The sequence below is a fragment of the Pinus tabuliformis genome, chromosome 9 (assembly GCF_031772625.1).
Source record: "Pinus tabuliformis cultivar Carrire ecotype Pingquan chromosome 9, CPIR1, whole genome shotgun sequence".
Classification (NCBI taxonomy): domain Eukaryota; kingdom Viridiplantae; phylum Streptophyta; class Pinopsida; order Pinales; family Pinaceae; genus Pinus; species Pinus tabuliformis.
In genome coordinates, this window is record NC_142307.1 from 871,636,777 (window position 1) to 871,648,555 (window position 11,779).

An 11,779-nucleotide genomic window follows, 5' to 3' on the forward strand; every position below is an offset into this window, starting at 1 on the left:
AACTCCCATCCAAAAATCCCATCATGCAGATCTTCTCGTTCTGGTTCCAACGAGATATTACACTGAGGTATTCCATCAATTAATCTCCCCGAAATGCCACCTCAAGCATAATTAATTAAGTTATGCCCAATAATAATGTTGATTTTTTAAAGTTGTCAGAATGCAACAGAACGAAAGGCAAAATGTGTTGATGATGGTATATGCCAAGAGAATGCCACCAAATCCCATAAAAACTCCTCAAAACTCCATCGGGACCCCTGATGACATAAACCTGCTCCACTGACCTGGCCATCCCCTCTCCTGGAAATCCACCCTAGCTATACTATGAAGAAAAATAAAAATGGGGACATGACACATTATTGCTGCAATGAGTGGCCATTTTTGCTATAGCTAGGTTTCCACATAAGCTTCCCTGGACAACATCATTAAAAGGGTCCATATTTGAGAATTAGATTCATTAACAATCCATCCTTCAATGCCAATCTTAGTAGCTCTACTATGCTTACAAGTAATTGCTATAGCAGTTCTTAGTTACTTGTGAAAATTTTACAAGAAGGCTAGAGTTGGTGTTGCCTCTTCCTCGTCGATTTGTGGTCATGACCAATTTGTTATTATGTTCCTCACAGAGTTAATACTTTAGAGATTGGAAGTCCTCAAAAGAGATTGGCAAATTTGGCATCATATCTGGTTTTTAATAGTGTTCCACGGGGTAGCATTCCCCCACTTAGGGGTCAATTTTCCTAGCTCCCTCGCGCTCCGGGGACTTGGGGATGAGAGAGGGTTGTTTCCCCACACTCCCAAAAAACAAGGTACACAAGGAAACTTGAAAGGGGTCGTTTCCTAGGCGAAAGGGTTCTTAAGGGGTCTTGAGGGGTCGTTTCCCTAGAAAACGTTCGCAATTTTTTTTATGAAACAAAAAAAAGTAATTTTTAATATTTGTTAACCAAACATTCGCAAATTTTTTTTATGAAACAAGAAAAAAAAATGTAATTTTTAATATTTGTTGACCGACCGGGAAGGATTTACGTTATGTTCATTTCACATTTCATTTTCTGTTTGCTCCTTTGTTGAACTGAACATTGTCGCCATCGCCAAGCAACCTTCTTTCTGCTCCTTCGTTGAACAAAAGGCTGCCGCCATCGCCAAGCAGCCTTCTGTCTGCTCCTTCATTGAACGGATTACCTTGAGCAATTATGCTCATTTATCTTTTGATATTTCTTATGTTATTTTGACTCTATACAAGTAAAAAATTTGACTCTTGATGTATCAGACTTGACTTTTATAATTTTATTTAAATATTCAGTATTCAGTGTTCATAATTGGAAGAGGAAAATCAATATGGTTTAAAGTTTAAAAGTTTAAACATTTATAATTTTATAATTTATTTTCATTGTGCATTGTTAGTAAGTTAGTAGACTAGTAGTTACACTATACAGTTACAACCTTACATGTATGATCATGCTTTTCGTTTTAAATTTGTTTCCATTATATGATTCATCGATTTATATTTTATATTTATAAGTTTTTAAGACCCCAACGTCCACCCACGTTTCCTAAAAATTGGTGGGGATCTTTTGCATAGGTCGCTCCTGCGGATCCCCACTCCCTCGCCTCCTCGTCCTAGAAACTTGGTGGAACATTGATTTTTAAAGTTAAACCAACCAAACCTAAATAACTCTCAATTGCATTAATGATAATGCTATTATAACAAGAAGAACTCCTATATTGGCCCTAGAAGATATCAATTATCTAGAATTGGAGGCTATTTATCTTTTTGTAAGTTTACTTATTTAAGAGTGAGTGCATTTTCTATTGGAGTTGAAATCTTTCATTCACTGAGCTTGAATTGTTGAAAAATGGCTCAAATTGATGAAGATTAGAGTCGCTAAAGACTTTAATACTCTCTATTGTTGACGATACAGTCAAAATCGCCAAAGCCATTCTTATAGATGTTTGAACATGTTGCAAGATGCATAGGACAAAATCGAGTTTTTCCAGCTCAAATCTCAGTTCCAACGAGATGAATTCCAAGAGTGGTCATTATAAACTAGTTTTTGTTCAAAACAATTCCCTTTCTTATTCCTATTAGCCGTTAGCATGTGATCAAATCAGTGACACCATTTTGGGAGCAAATTCAAATGAAGTTGAAGAAGTTCAACTTGGACTTCCTAAGCTCATCTTCAGAGCTTGGGAAGAAGTAATCAATTTCAAAGTAATGAGTTTCTTCAAGAAAACTCATCTTCCCCTACTCCATTTCCACATCATATTCTCAAATGCCAACATTGTCATCAAGTTGGCACACATGAAAGATCAGTGTTTTAATCTTTCACCCTTGTGAGCATTGTCAAAAACATGTTCATCATTAAAACAGATGTTCTAGTCACAAGAAACCTGCAAGAGCAAAGATTCACCTTAAATGGATCGCTTCTTGGCAATAGTCTTCAACAACCAAAAAGATATATCAATAATACCATAGAATTCATTCTCGAGCATTGACACATATTGCAATGGAGAGATTTTCCATCTTCTCAACTTATATTTGACAAGGGGGGTAATGATAGTCAACTACTTGTTTCAAAGTCATATCAAACAAGCCTAAGCCACAGTTGAAACCAAAACCAAAGTCAGCCAAAGCTAGAGACAGATTCATGTTCCGTGAGCACCATTTGGTTTGTGGTCCTCCTTAAACCACCACTTAGTAGAATACTTACTACTTCTGCTAAACAATAATTTGTAGTCATCTTCAAACCACCATTTCAACAATTTGTGGTCATCTTTAAACCATCATCAGAGAGCACTTCCATTTTGCAAAGGATGTTAACTTCTAGCTAGATTTAAAAAATTCCCGAGAACTACTTCGAGCCAAGTTCCAAAGTTGGTGGTCTTCCTTATACCACCACTTAGTAGAAGACTCATTGCTTTTGCTAGATAACAATGTGTGGTCATCTTCAAACCATCATTTCAACAGTTTGCAATCATCTTCAGACCACCATTTCAACAGTTTGTGGTTATCTTTAAACCATCATCAAATAACACTTCCATATCACAGAAGATGTCAACTTCTAGCCAAATTTGAAATTAGTCCACGAACTACTTCAATCCAAGTTCCAAAGTCGGCGGTCACTTTGATTTGTGGTCTTCCTTAAACCACCAGATTAAGAGAACACATCCAACCATTGCCTATTATCCAACTCTATATTTCATCTCTCTTCTTGTATGTTGAAATTATGGTATTCTATGCTGAAACAATTCTTATTTCAAAACTTCTTCCTGTTGCAACATTAGTTAAGCAATTGTAGGCAGAACATAACCCAAATCCACAATAGAAGACAGCCCAGGACAAAATGAGACACAGAGAATTTCGGTCGAACGACCAGGGCAAAACCCACAAGGGGGAAACCCAACCAGATTCTTCTTCTATTAGATATCAATTGTTCAATAGAGATATAAAGTACAATGAGAGATCAAGAGAATGAGCAAGTTCACCCAAATTTGAAGAAGTTGAAGCATAAATATCATTGGTAGCAGTAGCAGACGCAAACACTCAATCAACCTTCCCTTCAACTAAATCAACACTGAAACACTGAATCAACCTTTGCTCACCAAGTTTTACTCTTACTCTCCAAGTCTCTCTCTCTCAATCTTCTTCAAGATCCTCCAACTCTTTCTCAAGTTCAAATTCTTCTTTCACAATGCACAAGTAGTAGTAGGTGAGAAGACATGAGAAAAAATATGTATGAGCAACAAATTCTTGTCATAGAGGAGGAGAAATACGCATGACTTGAGGAACAGTAACATATGCCATTTAGGGGAGTGTAACTCATGCCATTAAGGAGAGAAACGCACTTACGTCATTAAGAGAGGAACACATGCCTTACTTAAGTTTCTTCTCATGCCTTAGTTGAGTGTAACATATGCATTAAAGAGAGAGTAAGAGGAATCTTTTATGACATGCCTTTAATGAGTGTAAGAGGAATATGCCATGACTTTAATGAGTGCGTAAGAGAGAGTGTGACATATCATTAAGAGAGAGTTACGAAGTGCCATGTGAGTCATCGAGGAGAGAGGTGCAAAGTGATTGAGGTGATGAAAATAAGGTGACTTGTAATTGCTTTTCACAATAATATCATAGTACCATAAAGGATAATAGTATTAATATTAATAATATTTATGATTAAGTTGAGATTGAACTATTAGGATTGATTAATGATAAGTTAAGTGATTTTTCTTCAACTATAGTTGATTACCAATTGATGCAAGGTGATTTACTATTCTTGGAAGTCAATCTTGAGATGCTAAACATGACTTTCTATTTTTAGAAAGTCACTCCAAAATTATCAAAAATGAAACCCTAAGCTGTCAATTTTGAACACTCCCTCTCAGCTAGGGAGGATTTCTTTCTGCAACAAAGATTTGTGCTTTCTCTGCTCATCTTTGTTCATCTCTACTCTAGAACAATGATGTCTCAATCTAATGAAGAAGAATCATTATAGGGGAGATTCATCTATTACCCTATATCCATTGAGCTTCCCACTTTGATACAAATTTGGGGGGATTACGACTTGTCAACACATGATAAGGATCACGCACAACCAAATCTCATATCTACTTGGGGGGAATAACACTTGTCAACACATGGAAAGGATCACACACAACCAAGTTTTACCATAAGAGTCAAGTGGTAGAACACCTGCATCCACGGAGTTTGAGGGGATTACCACTTGTCAACACATGACAAGGATCGTGCACAACCAAGTTTCATCTCTACTTGGGGGAATTACCACTTGCCAACACATAACAAGGATCACGCACAAGCAAGTCTCATCTCTGCTTAGGGGGATTACCAATTGTCAACACATGACAATGATCGCGCACAACCAAGTCTCGTCACTGCTTGGGGGATTACCACTTGTCAACACATGAAAAGGATCGTGCATAACCAAGATTTACCAGAAGAGGCAAGTGGTAGAACCCCTGCATCCACAAACTTTGGGGGGATTACCACTTGTCAACACATGACAAGGATTGTGCACAACCAAGTCTCATCTCTGCTTGCGGGGATTACCACTTGTCAACACATGACAAGGATTATGCACAACCTTCAGTCAAGAGTTCCCTCAACCCTAGGAGCTCTCTTGGCTCCATTCCTAACACGTGAGCTCAAACAAGAGGCAAGAGCATAGCTCAGTGTTCTCAATCATTCATGATTGCCCCCACCAGGAAGGGTCACAACTGTCAGTCCAAGCTGCTCTCTGAATACCAAGAACTTCCCTTTCGGCAAAGGCTTTGTAAGTATGTCAGTTATTTGATCATCAGTCGCAATATGATGGAGTCTCATTGCTTCTTTCTACACCATATCCCAGATATAGTGATATTGAATCTCAATGTGCTTGGACTTGTCATGCAACACAGGATTTTCTGCAAGTCGAATCCCACTCTTATTCTCACAGTATATTACTGTTGTATCTAGTACATGCTCAAACAGCTCTCCAAAGAGCTTCCTCAGCCATACTGCCTCACAGCTAGCCATGCTAGCAGTAATATACTCAACTTCAGTCATGCTAAGGCCTACAGACTTTTTTTGCTCATCCAAGTCTCCAAATATCATGGCAGGCCCCGAGCTAAAGCAGCATCCAGATATGCTCTTTCTGTTAGCAGACTTACCAGCCCAGTTAGCATCAAAGTACCCATGTAATCTCATATGATTAGAACTTCATCAAGAAGAAATTGGTCTTCAAGGCTTGAAGAGAGAAAAGTAACAACTTTAGATTTTGAGGACCTTTTGCAACTAACTTGAATGTTAGTTCATAATCAAAACCTCTAGCCATAGCGATATCTTCTAGGTCGGTTTTCAAATCAGGTCAGCTTCCTTTTACTGTACTTATATATATATATATAGGTCACATACCATTTCAGGCTCAAATTTGAATCAAACTTCTCAGATCATACTTTATCTTCTTGGGATGTGTTAGAGATATGCCATTGGATTTGAGCTTATTTTCTCAGATATTTTGACAGTATATATATATATATATATATATATATAGGTCACATACCATTTCAGGCTTAGATTTGAATCAAACTTCTTAGATCATACTTTATCTTCTTAGGATGTGTCAGAGATATGCCATTGGATTTGAGCTTATTTTCTCAGATATTTTGACCGTCTTTAATCCATAGATGGCACAACAAGCTTTAGTGATGGTGCATAGAGATAACATGGGGACTCGGCCCATTGCCTCAAAGAGCATTCATGTCCATAGTTCAGACGGTTGAGGAGCTTCGAAACATGTCCTCAATCTCAGTAGAACTCAAATCGATTTGCAGAATTTTGAATGGGCTTGAACTTCAAATTATACCTCGAAGAACACTTTAGTTCCATAGGTCGCAAACTTTAGTTCCACGGGAATGACATACATTGGACCTTTCTTCAAACATACAGACTTGTCACTGAATTTGTCATTATTCTACACAATTTCAAACTTGATCATTTCATGAGGGAGATCCGACCTCCTTCAAACTCGCACTTATTGCAGAGATGCAAAGGTTTCAAACCCTTTTCATTAGAACTCGCATTTTATCACAAATTTACACTTGTATAGGGAGCTTGGTCCTTTTGTCATTATATAAACTTTGAAATTGATCTCCTTCCACAGAGGCTCGGGCTTCCTTGTTTAAACTTGTCATAACAATAATGAACTTGGGATTCTAACTTGAAGACTTACATTATAGACTTTCGCCATTTTGCTCCTTAGAATTTCGATTTCAATCACAAAGAAGATAGCCTCAAAATTTCTCATTTTGACTAAGAAATATCTTCAGAATTTCACATGGTATTTGTCTTTCGATCTTAGACACAATCACAGAGAAAACAGAGCTTCGAGCTTCTTATTCGAACTTCAATCTTGATCTTGCCATACATAGATGACAATTTTTGGATGCTCAAACTCCAACAATTTTACGGATCCTATCACAAAGAAGGCACATCGGAATGCCATTTAGGTCTCCAACTTGACTTTACCACAGATACTCTGCACAAGACGAAAAATAAACCTTCTAAAGGAGTTCGAACCAGTCTTATACACATCTAGTTCGGATCAGAGATGACCCTTGGATCAAGGACAAAACTTGTACCTCTTTAAATTAGATTAATCACTAAACTCGATCATCTTGGGCTTCGAATAAACCACAAGAATTTGGATTCTTCTCATAACTTGGATTCTTCTTGGTCCTTAATCTCGGCTCTAGAATTAAACTTAGAAATTCGGACTAGACTTGATTTGCAAAAGGTAGCCAGAGCAAGAGGTAGAAAGGTTCACTTTGTCCATAAATTTGGCCTTCTATCCTTCCTTAGACTACACAGAGCCTTGGTATATGTCACAAACTACATACTTCATAGAGAAGATGAAACCTTTTCCCTTCGCACATATCATAGAACAACTTGCCTCAAGATCACACATATTTGGAGCCACAAAACAAGCATATTAGGAGCCATAGAGCTCGCATAGCACAGAGATATATATAGTTCCATAGAGCTCACAATTTTTTATAGGAGATACAACAAATACCACATATGTGATGCCACGGGCACTCACATGAATCACCACAGAGAAGCTAGCATAAAGAATAAAGAATCACCACAAGATCAATCCTTTGATTACAAGACTTATTAAAGGTTCAGCCTTCCACAACAGATATATACCACAAGAGATACTTTGTATTTAAAGAGACTTCTGCTTCTTTACTTGATTTGAATGCCCAGAACAAACTCATATCAACTCGGTAAGACTTTTACCAACTCGTCCTTTTCGTCAAACTGCTCTTCAACCTACGCTCTGATACCATGTTGAATTTTTTCTAGGGCACAAATCAAAATTAATTTTTCTTCAATAAATAACTACTTTGAATGATTAGTTAGCATTAATTCCACATAGTATTCATTCAAAATCATTAACCAATTATATTGAAGAAAAATCTCAACCAATTAAACATGAAAGAGCAGTAAAACAAACATGAGACAATGAGACAAAAGACACAGAAATTTAGGCCTAAGGCCAAGGCAAAACCCAAAAAGAGAAAACCCAAAAAAAGCCTTTCCTTATGTGAGAGAGAGTTCAACTCATCAAATACATCAAAAACAATATCAATATAATAGCCAAACCAGTAACCAAGAATCAAGACCAAATGCCAAGCCCCCCTTTAGATTTTCGGCCCCCTTCCTTCTACTCCCAAATTCGTTGAATCAGAGCTCAACAAGAGATAGATCAATGATGCCAAATGAGGAGAGATGCTCTCTTATAAATAGACTTAAATGGGGTCGAATGGGTGCCTTTTAGGGGCCTAACCGACTTGTTAAAATGGAGACCAACTTGATTTGTTTAGGAGGCAAAATTCAAATTTTAAATTTTACAATTTCTTCACATTATGAAAATACTAACCATGGCTACCATATTTCCAACAGACTGTTCAATCAAGAAGAGATGATAATTGAATGACAGAGAGCAACTACACAACTCTCTCTCTCCACTTGCCTCACACTTCCCTTTCAGTGAACCTTTGTCAAGGTGGACAAAGGAACTTCAATTCCTGTGGCTTTCACCAATTTTAACCCTCTTAGAAACTCGTTATATTTGACCATATCATGAAGTAAAATGACCACTAATAACTTTGCCTTAGATAGCGTTCTAGTGTGAGACAACCAATCCACTTTAGAAGGACTGAACGTGATAGTTTCTCAAGAGCTCATGTGCCCACAATCCACTCACTTAGATAAGGTTAACATTTGTAAAATGTGTTCAAAACATATCAGAGATGCTGAAAGAGAAAAAATTATCAGAGTTGACATTGATGACACAATAATTTTACTATAATTGCAAGCAAAATACTATTGACTATGGACCTTCAAAAACACTACTGTATATGTCCATTGATACCCTTGTTAAATTTGCAGTAACACAACACAGAGGAGAGATATGCCTTTGAAAGAAAAACAAAGTTTGCATAAAACTCAACAACTGCATCAAGTATTAACATAGGAAATCAGATTAACTGGATACATAGCATAAACCTTCAAAAATACAGAACAAATTATGGGATTAGGTTACTAACCATATCAACCACTGCTTGACTGGAGAGAAACTCAAAGACTCCATCACTTGCAATAACAAAGAATGGATGCATAGGTGTAAGTTGCATCACAAGAACCTCAGGAACTGAATTAACCCCTATGTTTTCAGCAATAGTATCTCCAACACTCCTAGTAAAGGCAGTGCCAGGATACATCCCATTTTGAACCCAAAGGCGAGGAGGATCTCCATCGTCATCTTCTTCACCTCCCCAACACTGTACATTCTGGTTTTTCAACCCTTCAAGCTGGTCCAGAGTCAACACCCGGGCTCCACATCTTCTCACACGAGCACACTCATCTGCTCGGAAAGGTGTCTGGTCACTGGAGAGGTCCACTGCGACAAGGTCCTTTCCCCTTCTCTCTGCGATAACAGCCCTAGAATCTCCGACATTGGCAACATACAATGTATCACCCCTCACTAGGACAGTTATTGCAGTCGTGCCACTCATGGAATCATCTATGCTGTGGCGATGTAGCTGGTCATTGGTGGCTTCAAAAGTTGAATGGTATCCCTTCACAGCATCCGTACGGAAATCTGGGTCCCTGAGCAAGTTTTCGCATAAATGTTTCTTTACAAACTGCGAGCACTGCGTTCCAAATTCTCCGTGCCCGTCAAACACCCCGAAAAAATGATCGTTTATGTTATTCCCAAACTGCATATGAATGCAGAAGCTATCCTGGTTTGCTTTGTCGAGAGATTCGGGATAGTACCCCCTCTGTGAAAGGTAAGAATACTTCAATTCAAAATTAAAGGCCGGAACCTGTGCAACTCTTGATCCGCTTGAAGGTAGAAACTGGGCCGACAACCTGGAGAGACGGGGAACTCTGGCATCCAAGTCTAAGGAGCCTGCCCTATCAACTCCAATACCTCCTTCAGCTTCACCCTCCGCAGAATTATCTTCAATGTGAGTGACGACATACTCGTCTCTGTCATTTTCCTTCCGCTTAGCATTTTTTGAATGTATGCAACCCATTGAAGCTTGTACTCACTTCCTATCCCGTAGGCAGCCCATCGAAGCTTGTACTCACTTCCTACTCCCTCGACTCGCCCATGTTTAGGGTTTCACAAGCACAATCATACCCTGCCTTGGATTTTTTAACAATAATACACCTGTTGTGATTTTGAAGAATTTAATTCGTTTACTGCTTACAAAAAACAAATTGCCCTAAATGAAAGAGTACATATTTAAAAGAACTGAAACCCTTTCCATTCTATTCCAATTTTCACCTGTCTATCTAAATTCAACATAGTCTCAAACTACTGGCTTTCTGAGAGTCCATCCCAGGGAAAACTTGTTATTAAACTGCAAAGCTTGGGAAAGCTAACGTATTCACTTAGGCATTTGAAAGTTACAGATAATAGACATCAATTTGAGCTTACAAATACCTGTGGAGTTAACAAGGATAAGCCCTCCCCGTGGAGCTCTGAAAGCAGTGCACTCATTGATAAACAGCCGAGATCAACAGCTACAAACCGCTTCTGGCACTGAAACGGTCCAAACTACAGAATGCTGAACTGACAAAATCGCTTATAATTCCAATCATGGGTTTCACAAACCGATTATAAATCGAGACTGGGATCATAAATAAATGAATTGCTCAATGCTAATCCGCCCTGCCAGTAACTGCCACTTCAAATCGAAATGAAAGTATCGAATTAACAGTGAATACATGCGTGGATTGAGGAGGGATTACGGTGAGCAAACATATGTATGTATATATTCCACGTATACTATGAATCACACGGTAGACTTTGAATCACACGGTAGTGGAGTTGCTCGCGTGTGTTTCTCCATGGCAAGACAACAATACGACGCAGCGAACTGCCCTTTGCTTTTATTTTCTTATTTTATTGTCTCCGCTTATGTAGGAACTTACATCACTTATTATAAAATTGATATTTTCAAGCACTTATCGTTTATAAATAAAATTTATATTTTCGATTTTTTTAAAGTAACTTTAAAAATTTTATTTACAATCTGGGTTATAGAAAAGATCTTATTACTTATTAATAAATTTAATGACCTTATCACTTGTAAATAAACTTTATGTTTAAAATAAATTTAACATTTTTATTTACCTTTTAGGTTTTTTAAAATAAATCTAATAAGTATAATTCACATCAAAAGTTGTATTTGGATTTTGGTTTTTAAATATATGTACCAAAGGATATGGTGTCATGTTTCATAAATAATTAAGTGTTTTTATAAGTTATTTGGAACGTTTGATATAGCGCTATGTAGCCTTCCATTGTGAGAGTGATGAAGAAAACATAATTATAATATATAATTTATTATAAAATAATGAATTGATATCATTATTGTATTAGAAAAAGCTATTTTACAAATGTTTAGTATAAATATAATTTATACATTTTTATATGGGTGATCAATGATGTAATGATGTAATGGAGGTGGTGTGGAGCTAAATTGTAGTCATTGTAAATATATATGTGGTATATGTGGTTTGTGAGTAATGGAGGTGGTGGGAGTTAAATTGTAGTCATCACAAACATACTTGTGGTAGATGTGGTTTGTGAGTAATGGAGGTGGTGGGGAGCCAAATTGTAGTCATCACAAACATAATTGTGGTAAATGTGGTTTGTGAGTCACTAACGTTAGTTTCACACATGCAAATGAGTTTATTGTCATT

General features: G+C 37.4%; 1 protein-coding gene across 2 annotated transcripts in view; it reads right to left on the reverse strand.

The window, feature by feature from the left end:
• Positions 1-10,945, reverse strand: part of LOC149151554 (protein phosphatase 2C and cyclic nucleotide-binding/kinase domain-containing protein) — a 107,451-nt gene extending 96,506 nt beyond the window's left edge. The window contains exons 1-2 of one of the 2 annotated variants that reach the window (XM_089441250.1): positions 10,515-10,944; positions 9,109-10,238 (exon numbers count right to left, since the gene is read on the reverse strand). In XM_089441250.1, coding sequence (XP_089297376.1) covers positions 9,109-10,101 — 993 coding nt within the window. In that variant the 5' untranslated portion in view covers positions 10,102-10,238; positions 10,515-10,944. Of the gene's footprint in view, positions 1-9,108; positions 10,239-10,514 lie in introns of both variants that reach the window. The other variant, XM_089441251.1, reaches the window with a different exon arrangement.
• Between the last annotated feature and the right edge of the window lie 834 nt (positions 10,946-11,779).